Genomic DNA, 26,898 nt, shown 5'->3' with positions numbered 1-26,898 from the left:
TAAGGTGGGGGTGATAAAGTGAGGGTGGTAGGGCGGAGGGGGGGTGGGGGCGGAGAGTTCAGGAAGAAGATTGCAGGTTAGGAAGATGGTGCTGAGTTCGAACTCAGCACCACCTTCCTAACCTGCAATTTTCTTCCTGACCTCTCCACCCCCAATCCCCCTCCAGCCTATCACCCTCACCTTAACCTCCTTCCACCTATCACATTTCCAACACCCCTCCCCCAAGTCCCTCCTCCCTACCTTTTATCTTAACCTGCTGGGCACACTTTCCTCATTCCTGAAGAAGGGCTCATGCCCGAAACGTCGATTCTCCTGCTCCTTGGATGCTGCCTGACCTGCTGCGCTTTTCCAGCAACACATTTTCAGCTCTGATCTCCAGCATCTGCAGTCCTCACTTTCTCCTGGTTGCTAGGAAACAAAGAGTAGTGATAAACGGCTCCATTTCGGAATGGCAGGCAGTGACCAGTGGGGTACAGCAGGGATCTGTACTGGGACCGTAGCATTTTATAATATATGTTAATGATATAGAAGATGGTATTAGCAATAACATTAGCAAATTTGCTGACGATACTAAGCTGGGTGGCAGGGTGAAATGTGATGAGGGTGTTAGGAGATTACAGGGTGACCTGGACAGGTTAGGTGAGTGGTCAGATGCATGGCAGATGCAGTTTAATGTGGATAAATGTATGGTTATCCACTTTGGTGGCAAGAACAGGAAGGCAGATTGCTACCTAAATGGAATAAATTTAGGTAAATGGGCAGTACAGAGAGATCTGGGTGTTCTTGAAAACCAGTCAATGAAGGTAAGCATATAGGTACAGCAGGTAGTGAAGAAGGCTAATAGCATGCTGGCCTTCATAACAAGAGGGATTAAGTGTAGAAGCAAAGAGGTTCTTCTGCAGCTGTACAGGGCCCTTGTGAAACCACACCTGGAGTACTGTGTGCAGTTCTGGTCTCCAAATTTGAGGAAAGACATTCTGGCTATTAAGGGAGTGCAGCGTAGGTTCACGAGGTCAATTCCTGGAGTAGTTATCTACCTTACACTGAAAGACTGGAGCGACTGGGCTTGTATACCCTTGAGTTTAGAAGACTGAGAGGGGATCTGATTGAGACATATAAGATTATTAAAGGATTGGACACTCTGGAGGCAGGAAACATGTTTCCGCTGATGGGTGAGTGCCGAACCAGAGGACACAGCTTAAAAATACGGGGTAGACCATTTAGGACAGAGATGAGGAGAAACGTCTTCACCCAGAGAGTGGTGGCTGTGTGGAATGCTCTGCCCCAAAGGGCAGTGGAGGCCCAGTTTCAGGATTCATTTAAGAAAGAGTTGGATAGAGCTCTCAAGGATAGTGGAATCAAGGGTTATGGAGATAAGGCAGGAACAGGATACTGATTAAGGATGATCAGCCATGATCTGAAAACAGTGTCCATGTTTCCATTATGGGACCAAGAAGAGCACAGAATTTTTTTCTGCCCTTCGAGCCTGGTGGTGCAGGCTCGAAGGGCAGAATGGCCTACTCCTGCACCTATTGTCTATTGTGTATTCATAAACCTATCAAAGCATCATCGAAGTCTAAATTATTGTTCTACATCATAAATAGCAGTAGCACTGATATATGAGCTACCTCACAACAGACTTTCAATCACAAAAGTATCCCTCTGCTTCCTATCTCTCAGCCAATTTTGGATCCAATGTGCCACTTTGCCTTGGATCCCATGTGCTCTTAATTTCTTGACAAGTTGGCCCTTATCAAAAGCCTTGCTAAAGTCCATTTAGAACGATATCAAATGCATTGCTATTATCACCATTCCTGCTTACTTCATCAAAAAAAAAATCAAATTAATCAAATATGACCTTCCCTTAACAAATCCATGCTGACTGTCCCTGATTATTTTTTGGTTTTCAAATGCAGTCATATTCGTCCCTTAAAAATCCTTTGAATAATCTTCCCACTACTGAGTTAGATTTACAGGAACCTGCAAGTTCCCCTCCAAGCCATTCGCCATCCTGACTTGGAAAGAAAAATCACCATTCCTTCACTGTCACTGTGGAAACTCCTGGAACACTCTTCTTTATGGAATTACGGGTCACCCACAACAGATGGACTCTGGCAGTTCAAGAAGGCTGCTCACCAACACCTTCTCAGGGGTAACTAGGAACAGGCAGTAAATGCTGGCCAGTCAGTGACACCCCCATCCCATGAATAAATATATCAAAGAATTATGGGCAAAATACTGTAGTGGCTTGCCATTTCCTTCTGCTGGCTGCTGACCTGCTCTCATTGACTGCCATTAGGTGTTTTGGAATGGGCTGAGAGGGTTTTGGGGCAGAGTTAGTAATTTACAACTATGCCATAAGATCTTCTACGGGATTTGTTACATGTTTCCAATTCTGACCCTTTCCATATCTCTTATTTGCCTTCACTCCACTGTTGGCTGCTATGCTTTTTGATGCCTAAATTCCAGAACTTCCTCCCTAAATGTTTACTTTCTCTCTTCTTTTTACGTCAGTTCTTAAAACCTTTGATCAAGCTTTTGATCAGCTCCTAATTTTTATTAATGCTGAATCTGTGGACACCCAGAACATCAATTCCAGAGATGAAAGGCTTGTCTTATAAAGAGAGATTGAGCAGCTCAGAGCTATACTCAGTGGAGTTATAAGGATGTGAGAAGATCTAGTGGAAGTATAGAAGATTCTAAAGGGGATGGACAAAGAGAACATGGAATGGATGTTTCCCCTTGTATGTCAGTCTGGAATAAGAGGTCATAGCTTTAGGCTAAAGGGTGACAGAGATGAGAAGGAATTACTTTTATCAAAGCATTGTGAGTCTGTGAAACTCACTACCCCAGAATGCAGTGGACACTAGGACACTGAATTAACTTAAGGAGGAGAGAGATAGACAGATTTTCCAACAATCTTCAAATACTTCATTATTGACCTTCCTTTCATCTTAAGGTTAGGACAGGGATTATTCATCCATATTTGCATAGTGTTCAGAGTCATCTCAACTCCTTAGATATCAAAGCAACCCATGTCCATATGCAGCACGACCTGGACAATATTTAGGCTTGAACTGAGAAGTGGTGAGTAACATTTGCACTACACAAGTATGAGATACCACCACATGCAAGTTCCTTTCCTAGCCACTCATCATCCTGACTTGGAGATACATCACTGTTCCTCCACTGTCATTGGGTCAAAATCTTGGAATTCCCTCCCTAACAGCATTGTGGATTAGCAGTTCAAGGAGGCACCACCTTTTGAAGAGGGACTAGGGGCAGTCAATAAATGCTGGCCCAGATAGCAACTAGTACATCCCATGTGAGAATAAAAAGAAAGGAGTTTTAAAATTCCTTCACTGCATCAAAATCCTGCAACTCCCTTCCTTACAGCACTGTAGGTATATTTATGTTAGGCGGATTTGTATAGAATATGAATGTGGCTCACCACCACTTACTCAAGGGCAGTTGGGGATGGGCAATGCTTCTTAGACTTTGCAGCAACACTCAAATTCCATTAAATAGAAAATAAAAATTCTGATCCATCAGCAAATGTGACTATGGCACTTTATTTATGAGGCATCATCTTATTAACAAAAAGACCTTATAACAAAGCCTCTAGGGAAGCTACTTAAGCAGAATTGAACCCAATCCAAAGTTGGTCACTTGTTATATGATTTCCACTATTTTCCCACTATTTATGCATATCATGTACAACTTGAGAACATTACACACGGATATTGCTTTGTCATTTACTTAATTGATATGAACATTAAATAAGTTAGTTCTTGTTATTAACACTTAGCTTATTTCTCTCTGCTCTGAGTATAAGCCGAGCTCACTAATTTGTATGGGGTAATCATCCTTTAAGTAATTGATTAAGGCCAATAGAACACATAAATTCAAGATTGCATTTTGTACCACTAAGCACACTGAAGCTATTTGTTTTATAGTTATTTTTATTTTCATTCCTGATCATAATAAAAGAAACTGCATCAGTAAATCTTATTTCCTTTCCTTTAACAGGCGGCATCACTGCCCACATATGCCAACAGGATTCCACGACAAAACTCTGCAGCCTTGTCTGCTGACCGAATACAATGAAAAATACCCTTCATATGGAGATATCAAGCCCAGGGAAAACTACAAACCAAAACCTGAAGCTTTGTCTAAACGTGGCAAAATGGACGGAACATCAACATTTAGGTAAATGTATTTAGATAATGGCTAAGTGGAAGACATTCATTAATAGACCAATGAAGCTGTTTATTTAATCAGATTAAAAGCACAAATTATATCACTGCTGTTTATGTGCATTACATTTATGGCATTTCATGCTTCATTCCTGGCACTGTGATATTAAGTTGAAATTAAGTTTATTGAGCCAATTTTTAAACGTACGCAAGAAATGTCCCCGGAGATAGCATTTTTACCAGTGCTAAAATACAACCAATGAAATAGGGCATTCATAGTGTCCACTCATTTTGTGAATTCTCATATTGTGGTTTTTTTTCAATCTAAATGCAAGACTTCTCACAGATTTGAATTTAGAAGGATACAAGTTTATTTTTGTGCTAAATTATTTCAAAATTTAAATCTATAAAATATAAACTATAAATTAATTACTTTGACAGTATAAACTAATTTTAAGAAGGCTAAATGCCTCCAGAGTGCAAGCAAGTCTCAATCGAGTTCAATGGTGCTCTGAACATTGCACCCCACTGAAAATGGATTGGTAAACACTGGCAGAATCCATGAGAAAGAGGCCTATTTTATTTCTTAAAACTTCATTACAAATTGTTAGTGATGAACTTGTGTTGCACATTACAACTATGCAGTTAACTCAAAGGAAGTACATCATTTAATATGTGCCAGATTTTCATCTGATGATGGGAGATGGGAATGTAAAAAGTTTAAAATCTTTGGATTTATTTGAAATTTGCAGTGCTGTCAGAATGTTGCACTGTTTTGGTATGGCCTTTTTGCAGGTAAGGATGGCTTTAAGTCATGACCTCACACGGTCCTCTTTTAAGGCTAAGGTCACCATAGTAAATCCTTTCTGGAAATGTTAATTTTCTCTCTCCATGCTATTTTAATGTGAGTTTGAAAAGTCCTATGAATAACTGTCCCAGTGGGCAGTTAATGGTCACTGCAGCATGCCAGCTGAGGAGTCAGGAACAGTTAAGTATCAAATATTTTGACAAATTTGATTGTCATTATTTGTTGCTGTATTGTATTGTGGACAATGTTATAACAGCAGTGGTTCATCAAAGGGCTCTGCCATTACATTTACCATAATTATTTAGGTTTTATGATACATGACTTTTCTTACTTTTGGTGGGAGGGGTGAGTTTTAGTGGGCTGCAGTCCTTGAGAATATCCAATCTCTACTCAATCTAGTTTCCTCAATTTCTCCTCATAAAACAATCCTGCCATCCAAAGGATTAATCTGGTGAATTTTAATGTTTCTCCCTCGAGGGCAATTATATCCTCCCTTTGATACACAATACCCCAAGTGAGATCATAGAGTCATAGAGATGAACAGCAGGGAAGCAGATGTTTCAGTCCAACTCATCCATGATCAGCTATCCTAAATTAATTTGTCCTATTTGCCAGCACTTGGCCCCAAGCCTTCTATACTCTTCCTATTCATGTGCCCATCCAGATGTCTTTCAAATGTTTTAATTGCACCAGCCTCCACCACTTCCTCTGGCAGCTCATTCCATACACATAGCACCCTTTGTGGGAAAAAGTTGCCCCTTAGGTCGCTTTTAAATCTTTCTCCTCTCATCCTAAACCATGCCCTCTAGTTCTGGACTCGCCCAACCCAGGGAAAGGAGCTTGTCTATTCACACTATCCACTATCACTCATGATTTTATAAACCTCTGTAAGATCACCCATCAGCCTCCAATGCTCCAGGGAAAACAGCCTCAGCTTTTTCAGTCCCTCCCTATCGCTCAAACCCTCTAACCCTGACAACATCCTTGTAAATCTTTTCTGAACTCTTACAAGTTTCACAAGATCCTTCCTATAGGAGAGAGACCAGAATTGCACATAATATTCCAAAAGTGGCCTAACCAATGTACCATACAGCTGCAACCTCCCAACTCCTGTACTCAATCCTCTGACCAATAAAGGAAAGCATACTAAATGCCTTCTTCACTATCCTATCTGCCTGAGACTCCACTTTCAAGGAACTATGAACTTGCACCCACAGGTCTCTTTGTTCAGCAACACTCCCCAGGACCTTACTATTAAATGAGATCTCGCCAAGTCTCTATTCAATTGCAGAAAATCATCTTTACTCCAGGATTTAAATCCCTTTGTCATGCAGCACAATATAACAATTGTCTTCCTAATTGCTTGATGCATCTGCATGCTGACTTTTAGTGACTCATGAACAAGGATACCCTTTGAAAACTTGCACTTCCCAATCTCTCGCTATTAAAGAAATATTCTGTTGTTCTTTTTTCTCTAGCCAAGTAAATAACTCAAGTATTTAACCACATTATATTCCATTTGCTATGTTCTAGCCTATTCACTTAGCCTTTGTAAGACCTCTTGAACCTCCCTTGCATTTTCCTTACAACATGTACATCTCATCCGGTTTTGATGTCTTTGATGAATTTGTAAATATTATAATTGGACCAAACATCCAAATCAATTAATGGATTGTAAACAGCTGTAAACATAGCACTGGCCCTTATGGTATCCACTAGAAAAAGCCAACCATTCTGAAAATGATCCACTTATTAATACTTTCTGTCTTTAACCAATTACACCTAATCCCATACAATCTCATTATTTAATACCTTCATGTGTAGGGACCTATCAATAACCTTCTACAAATCCAAATGCACCACTGGTTCTCCTTTAGCTATGCTATAATCACCATCCTCAAAAACTCTCGCAAATTGTCAAACATGACTTCTATTTCATTAATCCATACTAATTCAACCAAAGTGTGCCAGTTTCTGCTAATTGTTCAGTCATCATATTGTCTATATATGTCAATATTTTCTATACAACTGTGGTTTTCTATTTTCCCTCACCCTTCCTGCTTAACTAGCAGAATTACATTAACTACTTTACAGTCTGCAAGAACTTTTCCAGGATCCATAGAACTATGAAAGATACCACTTATGCATCCACAATCTCTTAACCCAATTCTGCCATCACGCTGGGGTGAAGCTCATCTTGTCCATCAATCTTCAATTCAGTTAACCTTTGAAGCACCAGCTCCATACTAATTATGTTTAGTACCTCAGTTTCCCAAGAACTTTGGATTTTTTGGGAGATTTTCTATATCACTTTCTGTGAAGACAGGCACAAAGTGATTGTTCAGTTTCTCAGCCATTTTTACCCTGTCTTTCATTATAAATTGTCTGGCCTGCACCTTTAATAGGCCATATTTATCCAGAATAATCTTTTTCCTTTGTAGTCTGCTTGTGTAGTTCACTCTTATGATTCTCTCTGGTTTGCGTTCATGTTCACTTCTTTTTTTTCTTAATTGGTGTCTTGGTTTTCCTTTGCTGGGCTCTAAATTGGATAAAACTCACTTTATTAGCTTTTTAAAAATGTTCATGTAAACTCATACTTCGTGTTTCAATACTTCTGGATAGCTTTCACTTATACTCTAATTCTCCCTTCCTTATTCATTTTTGTTTTTCTTTGATATTTTTCATCTTCTATCCGAACTTCTGACCCTTCATCTGCCTTTGTATAATTCTAATTTAAGTTGAATACTATCTTTAACATTTCTAGTAAACCACAATGGTAGATTTGTCTCTAGGAATTGCTCTTGCTTGATGGAATGTATTATTCTGTACATTATGAATTATCTCCTGCAACTGCATCTCTATTAAGCCATTCTTCAATCTAATTTATCCATTCACTTTGCAACTCTGCAGCTTTCATGCTCTCGAAATTGCCCCTATTCATGTTTATTAAAGTCCTCTCAGACCCACTTCTTTCTCCCTCAAATTGAATGTAAAATTTAATAATTTTATCTTTACTACCTTAGAGTTCCTTTAGTTTGAGATCATAAATTAATCCTTTCTCATTGCACAATAACCTGCAATCGTGTTAGTTTCAGAATATGTTGTTTTAAGAAATCATCCCAAAAACATTCTTTGAACTCCTTACCTGGCTATCTTTGCCTGTCTGACTTTTCCAGTCTATGTAAATTAAAAGCCCTCCTTCCAGTGAATAGTTTCCAACACCATGGTGCCATGGCCAATTAGTTCATCCATCTCGCACTGTCATTCAAACAAGCTGAAAGAAACCTGTTGTTACAAAATCTGAGGCTGCTGTGTTCCTACCATTTAGGTCCCCAAACCTGAGTCACATAGGCATAATCTGCTATACACTGACAAAATCAGAAGGTCCTATTCTAAGAGATGAGACTGCCTCGGTACAAACAAGTAACAGTAATACACAACACTGAATTGATGTGATCAAGGCAAATTCCTGTCTTGTAAGGATGCAATGCTAAAGATCATATATATTTGTGGGGTGAAGTAAAATCTACAGGTGCAATGCAAGTGCTGAGAGGAGGTCAGCCACGTGTAGGAATAATAGAAGGGTAAAGAAACTGATTTGATAAAACTACAATTCAGCCTCTGACATGTGGCCAGCAATTAGCACATCTGATGCTGAATTTAGGGTTTGAAGGAATTTAAGGATTTTAAAAGAAAAGTCGGGTCAGAAAAAGAAGCATTTATTTGGATAACAATATTAGATAAACTCAAATGGACAATCTGTATTAGCTATTCTCAGTAGAAGATAACAGAGGCGGTGAGGATATTCCATAAGGGCCTAGTGGATGATAAAGCTGATCATACTTATGATCAGGCCTTCAATGCAAAAAAATGATGAAGACAAATAGTTTAGTTTCACACTGAGCGTGGAATACTGTTGGGGACAGGGAGATGAAAATAACTTGTATATGTTACACTGTAGATTAATCATTTACATTTGTGATGAAGCCTGATGAACCAGTATTCGTGATAGGAGTGTGCTGTAGGACTCGGTGCATTCGTCCTCTGACTTATGTCACTATTCTCCAAAACTAGGTCAAACAGCCCATATATGTATTGAATCTATTACACTTCATAGTAGCCCTAGAATTCACCTCAAGAAGAAAATGATCATATTCATCAAATGGGATGTTTGGTGGGATTCTGGTGCATACATAAGTCGATCTGGTCTCAGAAGGTTCTGCTGAAAGTAAATAAGGATATTGCAGCGGACTACCTTTTAGGTAATTCAGTGGCTAGGATTTTCTCTTATTTCTCTTCTCTGTCTGTCATATGTGCTTGCTTTCTAAGGAAGCTGCACTGACCTTTCAGTGGGTTGTGCCAGATGCAGAGCTCTCAGGACACAAAATTGATACCAGTGTCGAGAGTGTGGTGCTGGAAAAGCACAGCAAGTCAGGCAGCATCCTGAGGAAGGGCTTATGCCCAAAATGCCGATTCTCCTACTCCTCGGATGCTGCCTGATCTGCTGTGCTTTTCCAACACCACACTCTCGACTCTGATCTCCAGCATCTGCAGTCCTCACTTTCTTCTATGAAATTGATACCAAACCTGCGAATTGAAACCTTCAGAATGATTTAAAGCCCTTCTTTGACTGTCAAGATAGTGTACCACTGACTCAGGCTCTCCATAGCAAGCAAATGTCAATCATTCTGGCTGCAAAACCAAACCCATTCAGTTATGATTCTGGTTCTGTTTCTACAGATGCTGCCAGACCTGCTGAGTTTCCCTAGCGCTTTGTGTTTTTATTCCCAGTTTCCAGAATCTGCAGTACTTTGCTTTTATTTCAGTGTTTAATTCATTGCCACTTCTCTTCCAGGTATGTCCGTAATGAAGAAGTTCTGATCTTCTTTCCAATGGGATTGCTATTGAATCTTTCAGCTTGGCTCTCCTTCATTGCTTTCTATTTCCCTCCTAATGCTTGATAAAGTGTGTACCAAAACTTATTTTCACACCAACATCTCCTCCCTCGTTGACTGTCTTCAGCTCCAACATAACCCACATGGATTGCAACTGAAGTTCCATCCTTCATGTTTTGAATTCACCCAGGATTACAGGTATCTCCAAGTTCATGTACTATTCTTTAGACAACTGTTCTTCCCACACCCTGAGATCCAAAGTCGGTGCTATGCATTACCACATGCACACTTTCCATAGGATGATAAGATCACAAAATGAAGAAGCAGAAGTAAGCCATTCAGCCCAGCAAGACTACTCTGCCATTCAATGAAGTCATGGTTGATCTGACAAGCCTCAACTCCACTTTCCCTCTCTTTCCATACAGGCCTTAATTCATTTACTGTTTAAATATCTGCCTATCTCAGTCTTGAATACATTTAATGCCATTACAGCCCTCTGCTGTAAATGATTCCACAGATTTAGTACACTCTGAGAGAGAAAGATTCTCCACTCTTAAAGGTGAAGTCCCAATTTCTGAGATTATGCCCTCTGGTCCTAGACTCTTGCATGAGGAGAAACATCTATCTGTGTCTACCCTGCCAAGTCTCCTAAGAATCTTGTTGTTTCAATAAAGTCCCCTCTGATTCTTTTAAATTCCAATGAGCACAACCACAAACTACTCAACCACTCCTGATAACACAGTCCCTCCGTTTTTGCTATCAGTCTAGTGAACCGTCTCTTGTTTGACTCCAAAGCCAGTCTATCTTTCCTGAGATAAAGGGCCCAAAAATTGTTCACATAATGCCAGCTATAGTCTGACAAGTGTCTTGTATAGTTTTATTAAAACCTTCCTATTTTTATACTGCATTCCATTTGAAATACAGGCTAACATTTTATTTGCCTTGTCTATTACCTGATGCATTTATATACTAGCTTTTTGTGGATTAATGGATGAGGACACCCAAATCCTTCTCTTCTGTAGCCTTTGTCATCTTCTCTGGTCTTTCTCTTTTTAAACAATACTCAGCTCCTCTATTCTTCCTGAAAAGTGGCAGGCCATCAAGTTGGCATTGCCATTAATGAGATTATGATTGATCTGATAATCCTCAAGCCCAGATTGTCTTGAGTTCTTTCTTCATCAGAATTGCCTCATATAACCACAAAGCTGTCCTGGTCCCTAGTTCCATGTCATTCTTCATCTAATTTGGTGCCTTAATAAGAAACATTTTCTCTTCATGTCTGGTGTAAAAAATTGCAAACTCCAGCAACTCACTGGTACCAACACCCCCCTGTGTCATTTGTCTATGCCCATTCCCTCTGACTCAATCCTTTCTTCTAATGCACATCTTGTCATGTATTTACTAAACCCTCTGACCTTCTGCTGTCTGATGTTGAGCAATCTGTGATCGGTAAAGGTAGAGGGCATAGGTTTAGGTGAGAGGGAATGATTTAAAAGGGAACAGAGGGGCAACATTTACACACAGAGGGTGGTGCATGTATGGAATGAACTGCTAGAGAAAGTGGTAAAGCTGGGTACAATTACAACACCTAAAATACATTTGGGCAGGTGCAAGAGGGATCTAGGCTAAACCCCGGCAAGTGGGACTAGCTCAGTTTAAAATACCTGGTCAGCATGGATGAATTGGACTGAAGGACCTATTTTTCTGTGGTGCATGAATCTTTGACTTTATCACTGTTTTATCCTTTTATTCCCTCACTTTATTGCATAATCAGGCACGAAATATCATTAAACATTACTTTAATTACTTTGGCATCTGTGCCCACATCTTAGACAGGGGTTCTCTGTCTGCTCTACTGACCTTTTCATCCACCTCCAATACTTTCCCTCCACCTGGGCCCTCCCTCTGCCATCGTACCTGACTTTGATTTCTTCATCTGTGGCAGCAGTCTCCTTAGTTTCTGTGCTGTCCTCACCCACTCTAACCTGTCTCCCTCTGAATTTGTTGCACTCTGTTCTCTCAGGTCTAAGCCTGACTTTGTTCTCAAACCTGCTGACGGTGGTGGTGGGGGGGTGGGTGTGGGTTGCTGTTGTCACCTGGTGTACCTACCTGGGTTCCAATGTCTGTCTGTCTCTGTGGGGAGTGGCAAAGATTAGTGTTTCAGTCTGACTTGGACCCCTTCCAATTACCTCTTCCTCTGATATAACGATGATATCATCAGTACTGCTTCGTGCTCTCCTCTAGAACAGGAAAAATTAATCAATTTAGCTTTCAATTTCCATCCTTCTCTCACCTTCATCTGGTCCATCTCTGACTCTTCCTTTCCTTTCTTTGTTCTCACGTTCTGGGATAGGCTATCCAGCAAGTTCCAATACAAACCCACCAACTCCAACAGTTACCTTGACTGTACTTCCTCACATCCTTCTTCCGGAAAAGATTCCATTCCATTATCTCAGTTCCTCTATTTCTATTGTATTTATTCCAATGGTGTCACCTCTCATAGGGGTGCTTCTGACATGTCCTCCTTCATCCTCAACCCAGGATTAGATTAGATTAGATTAGATTACTTGTGTGGAAACAGGCCCTTCGGCCCAACAAATCCACACCGACCCACCGAAACGCAACCCACCCATGCCCCTAAATTTACCCCTTACCTAACACTATGGGCAATTTAGCATGGCCAATTCATCTGACCTGCACATCTTTGGACTGTGGGAGGAAACCGGAGCACCCAGAGGAAACCCACGCAGACACGGGGAGAACGTGCAAACTCCACACAGTCAGTCGCCTGAGTTGGGAATTGAACCCGGGTCTCTGGCGCTGTAAGGCAGCAGTGCTAACCACTGTGCCACTGTGCCGCCCACCCATTCTTCCCCTACTCACTGTTGTGGGGGCCCTGCGCTGTGTCCAAACATTTCCACACTTCTTCACTCATCTGTTCTTTTCCTTCACAGAAAAATGATAGGGTTCCCATGTCCTTACATTCCACCCATCAGTGCCTGCATTGAAAGGATCCTCCACCAATTCCTCCACCTGCAGCAGGATGCCAATACCAAACACATCTTCCCTTCCCTCCCCTTCCATGTCAACATTCTCAGGAAATGTTCACCCTGCAATGTTTACTTCTCTGTCACTTTGTATACCTCTTCTTCATCCCCCTCTCCCATCCCCCCTCACCAGGGCTCCTTCCCACGCAAATGCCATTTTACCTCCTCCATCTTCACTATCCAAGACCTCCAAACACTATTTACATAATCTTGCTGTGGACCAGGCCAGATCCCCTCAAAATATTTCAAGCAGGTAGCCTAGATCCTAAGTTTTTCTTATTTTGAAGGCAGATGTGAAGTGGATGTTCCAGGTGTGATGCAGCTGGTCAAACGACTTGGCTTTAAACAAAACAGAACATGTTAAAACATGAACAAAGGAAAACTGAATTTAGAATAACAACTATTTGAAAACTCAATCAACTTCATATCGCAACTTAACTAAGGAGCTGTTCCAATCCCTACAACATCCCACAACCACACACTCCTTGCAAAAGGTAAATTCAGGCACAGGTTCTTACAGGCAGGGAGATTTCAGAGAGAGAAGCCAGTCAAGAATCACCTGCTGAAGGATGGAATCTTTTTTGCACTGCAGAAGCTTCTGACTGCCTGCTAAAACAAGCAAGAAAATCCTGAACTGGGATAACTAGCCACTCCCCTGCTGTTGTTAAAGTAGACATTTTGGCACCTCTGCCATTAAGACCTCTGCCATTGAAAAAATGGACAAAATAACCTTAACAGTATTGTCACATACCCATTCCTGATGAAGGGTTTTACCCGAAATGTCAATTTTCCTGCTCCTCGGATGTCGCCTGACCTACTGTGCTTTTCCAGTACCACTCTGATCTTGACTCTAATCTCCAGCATCTGCAGTACGCACCTTCGCCTACATACTTCCAACAGTCTAGTCTACTGTATTCACTGCCCATTATATAGTCTCCTATACAACATGGAGACCAAACCAGACTGGGTCACCACATCCACTCTGTATGTATGACCCCAACTTTCCAGTTGCTTGCAATTTTATTCACCATTTTGCTCTCATGCTAACATTTGATGCTGACCTGCTGTAACATTTCAGTGATGCCGACATAAGAGGGAGAAACAGTACCTTACTTTCTCCTTGGGCAGTCTGCAGCTTTAAAGACTCAAAATTGAATTCGAAAACATTTTTATAAAATTCATTCCCTAATTGCTGCTTGAACTGATCAGCTTGAAAGGACCATTTCAGAAAGCAGTTAATTAAGAGTCAACCATATTGCTGTGTGTCTGGAGCGATGTGTCTGCCAGACCAAGGACAGCAGATTTCATTCACAAATAAAACATTAACAATTCAGATCTGTCTTTACAATAATCAACAATGGTTACATGGTTGCCAGTTAGGCTAGCTTTTCAATTTCAGATTATAATTGACTCAAATTTTGCCACGTGTCATGATAGGATTCGAATCCAGAGCATATAAACAAAAAGGTCTCCTAATATCCTTTTCCTCTCAGTATCAACCCAGCCAATTCGGAGCCTGGACTGTTTTGTGATCCCTCTGAAAACATCAAGGACACAGTATCCTTGAGAAAAGGAACAGCTTTTAGAAAAAGGACCAGCTTTGTGACATATTCACATTTGAATTTTTTGAAAACCATACTGTCAATCACTTTCAAAACATGAAAATAGTCCCTTGCAAGTAGGTCATCCAGAATCTCAAACCCCTGCTAAAGTTAATTGTGCAACACAATTAAAACAATACAGTTAACTTACTTGAGTTTCAGACCTGCAATCTCACAAAATGAATGGATTTCCTTGCCTGTATTTTAAAGAGTGAGAACAAGGAGGAAAATAAAAATTTTAATCATAGTTACTTCAAACTCAACTGATTGGCAAAAAATCCAGTTCTCATCAATTTCATCTGCAGAAAGTATCCTATATCTTGCACAAACCAACATTCACGTTGCTTTCAACCTGGAAAACATGGAATGTTTTAAATGCAAAGAAAATTAGTCTCCTGAACATTTCACAGGAACCTCCATAAACACGTAGCTTTGGTCACATGCCATCCACATGTCCATGTAGCATGAACTTTTTTCTGTGATTAAAGGGAGAGAAATGCCTATGAAAACATCATGAATTATTTCACTGCAATCAGTAGAGGCCGGTAATAGAAATGTGGCACATTTAAAACAAATAGAGTCTGCCTTGCGATGTGTCTCTACATTCCGTCATGCTTTGTGCATCAGCTGCATGTTGAAACGGACCATATGTTACCCCTGTACTGTACTTGTAAACTGCATTCTAAATTACTCCAATGATGTGTCCTACTGCATGTAAGAATTCAGTGGTGTAAACTTTTAATGCACTTTTCATTGATCTTCCAGTGCATTGTACTAGATGTTACACCTTGACCACACAAGTGGAATTCCAAGGAGTGTCCCATTTCTTTCAGAGTATACTTTGTATGCAACCTTGAGGCTACTGTGCATAATAACTTGCCATGTATGCATGAAAAGCCTTCAAGTCCATGTTCAGTCTTCTGACAGCTGATGGCTGTTTTCAATGTTCAATACTTGGTTCTCAAGCAGTCATCTTAGTGCCATAATCTTGATAAAATCCATTGTGCCTGGACTGAAAACAATCAGAAAACAAGCCCTTCATCAAGAATAGAGGCAGGGTGCCTGCAGAGTGGAGAGATAAATGAGAGGTGGTGAAGTCCACATTGATGCCCTGGGGTTGAAGTGTTCCAAGGCGGAAGATGAGGCATTCTTCATCCAGGCATCAGGTGGTGAGGGAGCAGAGGTGGAGGAGGCCCAGGACCTACATGTCTTCGGCAGAGTGGGAGGGGGATTTGAAATGTTGGGCCACAGGGCAGTGGGTTGATTGGTGCGGGTGTCCTGGAGTTGTTCCCAAAAGTGCTCTGCTAGGAGGCGTCCAGTCGCCCCAATGTAGAGGAGACCGCATCGGGAGCAGCGGATACAATAAATGATATTAGTGGATGTGCAGGTGATGGATGTGGAAGGCTCCTTTGGGGCCTTGGATGGAGGTGAGGGAAGAGGTGTAGGTGCAGGTTTTGCAATTCCTGCGGTGGCAGGGGAGGGGAGGATGCCAGGACAGGAGGGTGGGGTGGGGGGGGGGGGGGGGGGCGTGGACCTGAGCAGGTAGTCACGGAGGGAACGGTCTTTGCGGAAAGAGGTGGGGAGGGAAATATATCCCTGATGGTGGGGTCCGTTTATAGGTGGCGGAAATGTCGTCGGATGATTTGGTTTATGCGAAGGTTGGTAGGGTAGAAGGTGAGGACAGGGGGATTCTGTCCTTGTTACGGTTGGAGGGGTGGGGTCTGAGGGCGGAGGTGCATACGGTTGGAGGGGTGGGGTCTGAGGGCGGAGGTGCAGGATATGGACGAGATGCATTGGAGGGCATTTTTAACCACGTGGGAAGGGAAATTGCGGTCTCTAAAGAAGGAGGCCATCTGGTGTGTTCTCTGGTGGAACTGGTCCTCCTGGGAGCAGATATGGCGGAGGCGGAGGAATTAGGAATACGGGGTGGCATTTTTGCAGGAGGTAGGGTGGGAAAAGGTGAAACGTGGCTTTGAAGGACCCATTGACACACTCTTCACCTTCTCTCATGTCAGCTATGAATAATAATAGAACAAAGGCACAGGCAAGGTTCATAGAGCTTCTGGGATGGCTGTCAGCCATACCAGGCATTTTGCAGCAACATTTCCAGATCAAGACAACAAATCTTCAACAATATTAATCTGCCATGGTTTTAAAGAGGCTGGAAAGGAGGTAACCTTCCTCCCCATCCCCTGACTCTCTTTCCAGCCCTCCCCCCACTTCCACTCCTCCCTGCCACTAATCGGATTAATTCCTCCCATTAACCAATCAGGTCGTACTGTCTACCTGTTTTCACCTAACCCCATTTCACCACCCACAACTGTCACCCCCTTTACCTGCAGCTCCCCTCACACCCACACCCAGTCCTGAAGAAGGGTTACACCCGAAACATCGACTTCTCCACCTTCTGACGCTGCCTGGCTTGCTATGTTCATCCAGTCTCCTGCCTGTCTACTTTGGATTCCAGCATCAGCAGTTTTTTTGTCTCTAACCATGGTTTTGAAGAGCTTCACAACTTTGTCATCAAATGTCAGCTGGGAATAAACCAGATTGAGGAACAGTGAATTAAGTCACACCTTAAAACAGACCAAGACTGTCGTCAGAAGATGTCTACACTGAGTTGAGTTTCAAACAACTCGAGCTAAATGGCTTTTTTTAACACAGGGAATGTTTAGCTAAGTGCCACAGTAGCCTGAGGTGCTCTGCTGAAGAGTCATCTAGACTCAAAACATTAGCTTGGTCTGTCTCTCCACAGATGCTGCCTGACCTGCAATGATCTTTTTTGTTTTCACTACAAATTCCAGCATCTGTAGTAATTTGGTCCAGCTGCCACATCAGCTAAACAGCACGGGAGTACACTTTGTACATTCCCAAAGCATTCTCATCAACAATATCCTCAACACCAAATCAACTCAGATATCAATTCATTCATCTACTGATGACATAATCATTTAGAAAGAAACTGTCCATATGTAGTTTGAATACAATATAACTATTTTAATTAGAATATTTAGTTAAAGATTATCCACAAGACTTTCCCTTTATTTTGATATTTGTTCATGTTATGTTGAAAAGCATCTAAAAACCAAAAACAAAAAAACCCCAAGAATTGCAGATACTGGAAATCAGAAACAAAAACATAAATTGCTGGAAAAACCTTGCATGTCTGGCAGCAGCTGTGGAGAAAAGGAAGAGTTAACAATAATATTTCTGTTTTTGTTTCTAAAAGCAATATTAGTGACAAGAGTATGTCATGTTCCTGCTTGTATGTTGTAAATCCCTTTTAGGATCCAGTTAACTCTGCAATTGGCACCGTGACATCTGTTGCTGATTCTTCAAGTTTGGCTATAGAAACGAAGAGGAATAAATGTTGTAATCTAGTTGCAAGGCAGCCTTTTAAATTTGGAGGTTATATAGTTCGTAATGTGTCATATAATGTACTCATGCATGTGTATGAGTAGCAAAGAATAATAGGAAAAGGACAGTCCCCAGCCCCTTAACCTTTTCAGAATGCTCCAGTCACACTTGTACATTGTCCCCCGTCCCTGGCAAGACGTCCTGAAAGTACTAAGAGGAAAATAGGTTATTTATCCTTGCTAGCTTTTTTATTATACTTTAAGCATTACAGCAATAGTGTCTCTACAGCTAGATGATAGAGTCATAGTCATACAGCATTGAAACAGACCCCTCGATCCAACTCATCCATGCTGACCAGGAATCTCAAACTGAACCAGTCCCATTTTCCTGAACTATTTGTCTGAAAAAAACATATTATATTTTCCCAGCTCATTTGAATCATTTGATTTGTGTATCAAAATTGTCTTTTATCAAATTAATTTACAGGATGTTAACATCGTTGGCTGTGCCAGTATTTATTATCTATCCCTATTTGCCCTTGAGAGGGTGGTGTTGAGCTGCCTTCTTGAACCACTCCATTTTGAGAGGTTGACTCACAATGTTGTTAGGGAGGGTGTTCCAAGATTTTGACCCAGCCACAGTAAAGGAACAGTGATATATTTCCAAGTCAGCTGGTTAGTGGTTTGTATGTCATAGTGTTCTCATGTGTATGCTGCCCTTGTCCTTCTGGACAGTAATGGTTTGGAAGGTGCTGTCTAAGTATTCCTGCAGTGCATCTTGTAGATAGTACACACTTCTGCTTCTGAGCAAGATCGTGAAGGGAGTGAGTATTTGTGGATGTGGTGCCAAGCAAACAGCTGCTTGGTCCTGGATGGTGTCAAGCTTGTTGAGTGTTGATGTAGCTGCACTCAATCAGGCAAATAGAGTCTGCTATCACACTCTTAACTTCTAGTTAGTAGATGGTGGACAGGCCTTTGGGAGGCAAGAGGCAACTTACTCACCAGATTCCTAGCCTCTGACCTGCTCTTGTAACCACAGTATTTATTAGATTAGATTATATACAGTTTGGAAACAGGCCCTTCAGCCCAACAAGTCCACACTGACCCTCCGAAGAGCAACCACCCAGATCCATTCCCCTACATTTACCCCTTCACCTAACACTATGGGCAATTTAGCATGGCCAATTCACCTAACCTGCACATTTTTTTTGGACTGTGGGGGGAAACCAGAGCACCCGGTGGAAACCCCCACGCAGACACGAGGACAATATGCAAACTCCACACAGACAGTTGCCTGAGGCGGGAATTGAACCCAGGTCTCTGGCGCTGTGAGGCAGCAGTGCTAACCACTGGGCCACAGTGCCGCCCCTTTTTTTAAGAGTTAACTTGGCCTTTAAAGTTAGCCCAACATTCACGAGGTTTCCTACTGTGACTGTGACTATATGACTGTCCATTTCAGTTTCTGGTTAATGCTAATGACCAGGATGTTAATAGTGGGAGTTTCAACAATGGCAATACTAAGAATCTCAATGGGTGATAGTTAGATTTTTCTCTTGGAGATGATTATTGCCTGCATGAATGTTAAATACCACTTATCAGTCCAAACCTGGGCTTTCAAGAATGGGAGGTTTTTTTTAACATAATGAAGGCTGTAACAGATATCTAGAATGAATTTTGTTTCATCTTAAAGAATGAGTTGATATGGAGTACTTCAGCGCAAAATGTTGGTTGGTTGGCAGGAATGGGCGTTAAGTTAACGTGAAATATAAGGGGCCATGGGATGCGTTTGAGGCACTGAGTTGTCGTGGAAGGTATGAGGAGCCATTGGGAATGGGTGGAGCAGCATGAGCCAACATTGTGGGTATAAAGGACCATATTGGTTTGGGGAGGACATGAGTTGGCATTGGTTGACATGGATTGGGTGTGGGAATTGGGCAGAGGTTGTGTGGTATTGAGTATCTAAGGATGAGCCTAAAGAAAAGGTTCCTGTAAACTGAGGTGGGCCTTTTAACTAACCTGCCTTGGCACTCAGCAGCCTCAGTTGTCACCTCCAATCTGTGTCTTGGGTGATCGGTTCAATTTCACTCCTATCAGGAAAAGAGATCCTACAATGTGAAGGGAGTTTGCAACATGTGTGTGGTGACAGGGGAAACTTTTATGCTGCTGTCTTGCAAATGATGATTCAGGACATTATTTTCTCCCCAGACCTCTACTTTAAACCTACCAAGTACTTTTTTGGACCAATACAAAAGAGGACGACATGAGATAGGATTTAATCATTCTTTTTGCTTGTTTCTTGTTGTTCCAGAAATACATGTAAACTTGAAAGCCAGAGTCAGGAGATGTTTTTTTCAAAAGGAAGAATAACTCATTTGATTAATAAGCAAATTAACCTTTAAGTGTTAAAGTGAGCGATGTTGCCAGAATTTTAAAGTATTTTTAGGGTAGCGTGGATAGATTCTTAGTTAGCACAGGGATGAAAGGTCATTGGAGGATGTGGGAATATGGATTTGAGGTTATAGTCAGATCAACTATGAACTTAGTAAATGGCAGGGCAAGATCAAGGGGCCAAATGACCTATTCCTGCTCCTTGTTCACATGTTCATATGTCACATCCTCCTTCTCTCTTGCCTTCAGATGTCTCCTTCTCAACCCAACGTCTCCTCTCTTTCTTCAGTGTCTCACTCTCGCTTTCATCTCCTCCATCACTCTCACATTCCATCTCTCTCACAGATGTCGCTGGAGCCACTTGTATTTCACCTGCTGCCATCTTGACCTACCTCTCTAAACCTGTTGATGGCAGTGTCAGCCTAGTTCACTTCCGTTCTTTGTTTTTCACATTAAAGTAAGAGATTTGCTGAAGCTGAGAGAGAGGTGACACTAAAGAGAGACTGAATGTTTAAAAATAATTTGAAAGAAACACATCTCAGTGCGTCCTCTGCTGACCACCAGAGAAACCATTCTGTACTTGGTAAACAACCATGCCCCAGCATGGATTTCTTTGGATATCTCCTCTCCTTTCTGTTAGACATTTCATTAAAAATGATTATTAAAAAGTTGGTTAATTGCTGGGAAAGTGTGAAATAAATGCAGAAACCATGACCTGAGGGAGGTCACAGAATTTAGGAAATATGGACCCAGTTTGAGTGACCTAAGTTAATGCATTTGAATTGCCAAGTGTTATTCAATTGTAATATTTTCTCTTAAATGAGGCAATATTCATCAAGGTGAATTTGTGCATCATATTCTCTGTCCATCATGTATAAAATCATTTGTATATCTTGTTATTTTCATTTTAAACAATTTCGTAGCATTTCTTTGTGTAATTACAAAGCGTGAGGCATTTGTATAATTTCCTGTCATCCAAATGTTACAATTTATTATGCTGATATATATTATAACATAATAAATAAGTCAAGGTTATACAAGTCCTTGCATTTTTACTAATCATTCATCTTGGTTTTTTTCCTGAGCTTCCTACCGCATCCTCTGTGTAGCAGAGGCGAGCGTTGGTAGATTCTGTCGTGCATAGCAATGTAAAATGGCTTATTTTGCTTGACTTGCAGATTTCCTCTGCACTTTTGAAAGTGCCAGGCATTTCAATTCTTTTGCTGAAGAAATAATCAAGAGGTTAATACAATAAAGATACTATTTTACAGTGACATTTGATTTTTCCTTCCCTATCTGCAGAACAGATTATATACCTCATGAAATTACACAGCGACCACAGCCAATGCAGCATGACTACAGACCAAAATCTGGTGAGATGGATCACCATACAACCTATAAGGTAGACTTCAGTCCTCACAAAATTAAGCCTGCAAAAAGTATGCGTCCTCCACCACCAAAACCTGGGAAAGGAGGAAGAATAGACACTGTACCGACATACAAAGGTGAACTATAAAATTTTTGAAAGTGTTATGTTTAATTGCATTCATAATGTCTGCAGCTCAGAACAACAGTACGTCAAAAAGATAGAGATGTATAGGATGGGAACAGACCCTTTGGTCCAACTCGTCCACACCAAGTAGATAACCTGAATTAATCTAATCCTGTTTGCCAGCATTTGGCCCATATCCCTTTAAACTCTTCTATTTTATATCCCCATCCAAATGCTTTTTAAATGTTGTAATTGTACTAGCCTCCATCATTTCCTCTGGCAGCTCATTTCATACACACAGCACCCTCTGTGTGAAAAAGGTGCCCCTTAAGTCCCTTTTAAATCTTTTCCCTCTCACCTTAAACCTATGTTCTCTAGTTCTGGACTCCCACACATCAAGGAAAATAGCTTGTCTATTAACCCTATCCATGCCCCTCATGATTTTATAAATCTCTATACAGTCACCCCTCAGCCGCCGATGCTCCAGGGAGTACAGCCTTGGCCTATTCAGCCTCCCCCTGTAGCTCAAACCCTCCAACCCTGGCAACATGCTTGTAAATTTTCTCTGAACCCGTTCACGTTTCACAATATCCTTCCAAAAGGAGGGAGACCAGAATTGCACTCAATATTCCAAAAGTAGCCAAACCAATGTCCTGTACAGCTGCAAGATGACCTCCCAACTCCTAAACTCAGTGCTCTGACCAATAAAGGCAAGCATACCGAACGTCTCCTTCACTTTCCTAACACTTTCAAGGAGCTATGAACCTGCACTCCAAGGTCTCTTGATTCAGCAACACTCCCCAGGAACTTACCATTAAGTGTATAAGTCCTGCTCTGATTTGACTTTCCAAAATGCAGCACCTCACATGTATCTAAATTAAACTCCATCTGCCACTCCTTGGCCCTTTGGCCCATCTGGTCAACATCCCTTCGTACTCTGAGGTAACCTTCTTTGCTGTCCACTACACCTCCAATTTTGGTGTTATCTGCAAACTTACTAACTGTACCTCCTATATTCACATCCAAATCATCCATATAAATGACAAAAAAGTAGTGGAAGCAGCAATAATCCTTGTGACACAGACCTTCAGTCTGAATAGCAACCCTCCACCATCAACCTCTGTCTTCTATCTTTGAGCCAGCTCTGTATCCAAATGGCTAGTTCTCCCTGTATCCCATGCGATCTAACCTTACTAATCAGTCCACCATGAGGAAGCTTGTTGAACGCCTTACTAAATGTAAAAGATACATAAAAATATAGCAAACAGACAAATATGTTGTACAGTGTATGTAACTTGATTCAAAGGTAAAGTCAGAAATATGATCATCTCAAAGTTGTCTTGCTTTTACGAGTTAATTTGCCACTACTACTGTACATATAGCAGTTATAGTAATGAAAGTTGGATGCTTTATATTTCTGACTTTACCCTTGAATCAAGTTACATTCACTGTCCAACATAACTGTCTGTTTGCCATATTTTCATATATCTTTTACATTCAGACTGCTCCCTGTGATAATGTAAAATAGATAGCTCTTCAGCATTGTGATCAAGTAAGCCATTTCTGCCCCTTCAGTTTCTTTCAACACTGGTACAAAAATATTGGGATGTGTATATCATTTTAATTTTTCTCAGAGTCATAGTAATGTCACATCCAATAGCTTAAAAGAATTGTGCAATATATTTATGAAGCCAAAGACTAATATACTAGTGCTTTTTGTTTCAAAAAAGATGATTACCGACTCTGGGACATTCCCAAAAGGAAGCCTAAAGCTGCAGAACCTTACTGCCCACCTACATCACGGTTTGGAAATCCATCTACATTTCAAGATGACTTTGGTCCCAAAGGATATGCACTAAGGGAGAGTTTCAAACCACCTGATGCACCTAGGGTATCTGATGTTCCCTTTGATGGTCTAACAAATCACAAAATTGCTTATATTCCTCATCCACTGGGGGATCGATACATTAAGCCACCAGATGAATACAAACCAAGTGATATACCTTTTGACAGCATCACCACTCACCGTCGTGATTTTAGGGGATTGCATGGAGATCCGACTAAAAGTTTCAAACCTGATCCTGGCAAGATAGGATCAGATGCTCCCTTTGATGGCAACTCAGAATTCCGTGATCGTTTTCAGGCATGGCCTATAACCTTGCCATACGTCCACAAGCATCCAGATTATGTGCAACCAGAAGGTCCAATGGATTTGAATAGCACTTCCCACCTTGATTATGTTGGGCATAAAGTCAAGCCACCAACTCCATTTAAACCTGCATTGACAAGAAGGGTCCATGCTCCCTTCCAAGGCAGTACCACAATGAAAGATGACTTCAAAACATGGGATATAAAGAAGCCAGAGATAATCAAAAGGGTTGAAGAAATGGGAATACCAGATGCAAAATTTGATGGATTAACAACCTTTAAAGCTAATTATGTTCCTCATCCAATTAAACCAACTCATAGCTTCAAACCATCAGATACCCCTCTACATAGCTCAATACCATTTGACGCTGGAACCTTGTATCGTACTGAGTATACACCAAAGAGGCTAGAAATCTGTCCTGCCAGCTATCCAACTCCACCAGGTTATGTCTATGAAAGCACTGATGCACGTGGTCATAAATTCTTCCACAAGATGACCCCATCAGAGGAAAAGCTGGTAGTGCCAAATGAAATGCATTTTCCAAAGGAAGTAGCTGTAGCATCCTAAAATCTTCAGATGTAACTTCTGATCTTAAATTACGTTGTTTTCCTAAGTTAGTACCAAACATTTTACTCATTGTGTAATACAAATTGCAATTCCTTTGTGTTACTCTGAAAAAAAGCAGTGACATTGAATTTTGTCACCCTCTAATCACAACTCATTATGTTAACAGCTTGGCTCATTATTACATTTATCAGCATTATCAATGAAAGAAATTTACACTAAAAATATCAGAAGCAACATCTTTCTCACTTCAAATATTACTGGAAAAATTGGATTATTAGTATGTATAAAACAGCTTCAAGGTGTCTCAGATGTGGCTGATTTTGTACAATGTCTGTCATTGAGTATATTTCATTATATTATCCATTCAGTGTCAGAACAACCAAGCACCTATTTTAGAATTCTGAAAATTGCCTTGTTTATACCTAGGTAAATTAGGAATTTTGTAACTTTATAATGAATAAATTAAGGCTCCTCTCATTAGTACAGATCTCATAATGAAAAATCTAATCTAAATATAGTACATCCCAGAACACTCTGTGCAATAATCATCAACTTAATGTTTTAGATGCTTCATATTTATCTCAGCACACCCTTTTGAATTTCCATGAATTCTTAGTCTAATTAACATCAACTAAAATGACTTTGTGCCTTTCTGCATTATTCTCAGTGAAAAATGAATTTCATGCTTTCAGATAATTATTGGAAAGCATTATAATCGATCCACCTTTTTAATCTTTTATCAAATCCGAAGTTTTACTCTTTATGATACCACATAATTTTCTAGGCAGAATAATATTCAAAATTTTATGTTTGTATTTGCACTTAAAGTGCACTAACATGAAAATATGTTAGTAAATGACAATAATGATTCTGTATCATCTTCAAAATTGGTTAGGATTTTCTTGTTTATTAAAGTGCTGTGAGTATTTTCTGTGTTTTTTATAATAGGCTTTTTTTTAATACAAAATGCTATGTTGGATGTAATGACCAGGGACTGTAATTTGATTGACTATTTTACATACATCAGTGATGGTAGTACTACCTTTCCTCTCTTCACTTACATCTTCCTCAGGGAAGGATGTTGTTGAGATAATGAAAAAAACGTGTTCCAGGTACACCTTTAGGAGAACAGTTTAGAATGTGATTTTACCTTCCCCCCCCCCCCAGCCGCCATAGTCATCCTCCCCTTAATCAATAACTTGCAAAACAGTAAACCATACTGAGTGAGAACATTTTGCTCTGTGCTGGAAGTCAAATGGAAAAGTGATGGCGTATAGAAAACACCAAAAGTTTCATCGATCCTGTTCAGCCCATTCAAAAAAATGTCATTGCAAAAAACTATAATAGTATGAAATTGAACAATATTTAGAGATAATCAGAATAGAGTGTATGCTAATCCACATGTGCTCGTGTTACAAAGAGTTTAAACAGAAAAATAGCCAATTTTCCTTCCCTGGATAAACTAATCTGATTTTCACAAGGAGCATTACAGACAGAGTAGGAAGTTCTGTACATGGCCATAATGTTCTATATCAATACTTAACAAAATACATTTAATTATATAATCATGCCTAAACCTAATCATCAACAGAATACATAATAGGAATTAGAAACCATTAAGTTGTCCCTGCTAATTAATTAAAGTGGGCATTTCACCAATCTTGTTTATGTCTCCTTTGCTGTCCAAATAATTGTACTTAATCAAAGGAAGATTTGTAATAATTAACAACTCCATACACATTGGTTGTGTTGCTAAACATTTTTATTCAAACATAATCCCTGGAGAGTGTCATGGGAAGAGTGGGCCTATAATTGTTCCGCTGTTCCACAAGCCATTACAAAATGTTTAAATGTATAAAATTTAAATCAGACTACCAAAATAATTATTTGTCTGACTCACTAGGGAGGTGATTGCTGGGCCTCTTGCTGAGATATTTGTATCATTGACAGTCACAGGTGAGGTGCCGGAAGACTAGAGGTTGGCTAACGTGATGACACTGTTTAAGAAAGGTGGTAAGGACAAGCCAGGGAACTATAGAGCCTGACGTCGGTGGTGGACAAGTTATTGGAGGGAATTCTGAGGGACAGGATGTACATGTACAGGGGAACCTCGATTATCCTAACGAGATGGGTGGGCACTATTTCGTTCAGATAATTGATTATTCGGTTAATCGATTCAATGTCTTTCCTCTGGGGTTCAGAGTTTTCTATTAAGTCTGCTCTCCCATTCAGGAGACTACTGGCAGCAGAGCACCCGCGAGACCTTGCCCGCCCCCCCAACCCCGCCCCCAAACCCCATCCCCCCCCTGCTCCCAAACCCCGTCCAATACCGCCCTCTGCCTGCCCCCAAATCCCATCCAAAATCGCCCCACTGCCCGGTCCCAAACTCCGTCCAACAC

At 40.8% G+C, this 26,898-nt stretch overlaps 1 protein-coding gene across 1 annotated transcript in view; it reads left to right on the top strand.

Moving 5' to 3' along the window:
• saxo2 (stabilizer of axonemal microtubules 2) overlaps window positions 1-25,274 on the top strand; it is a 48,803-nt gene extending 23,529 nt beyond the window's left edge. The window contains exons 2-4 of the mRNA XM_043677068.1: window positions 4,030-4,209; window positions 21,594-21,796; window positions 23,514-25,274. Coding sequence (XP_043533003.1) covers window positions 4,030-4,209; window positions 21,594-21,796; window positions 23,514-24,499 — 1,369 coding nt within the window. The 3' untranslated portion in view covers window positions 24,500-25,274. The remainder of the gene's footprint in view (window positions 1-4,029; window positions 4,210-21,593; window positions 21,797-23,513) is intronic.
• Window positions 25,275-26,898: the final 1,624 nt, after the last annotated feature.

Source organism: Chiloscyllium plagiosum, chromosome 36 (assembly GCF_004010195.1).
Source record: "Chiloscyllium plagiosum isolate BGI_BamShark_2017 chromosome 36, ASM401019v2, whole genome shotgun sequence".
Classification (NCBI taxonomy): Eukaryota; Metazoa; Chordata; class Chondrichthyes; order Orectolobiformes; family Hemiscylliidae; genus Chiloscyllium; species Chiloscyllium plagiosum.
Note: the sequence above shows the minus strand (reverse complement) of the source record. Positions and strands in the feature narration are given on the sequence as shown.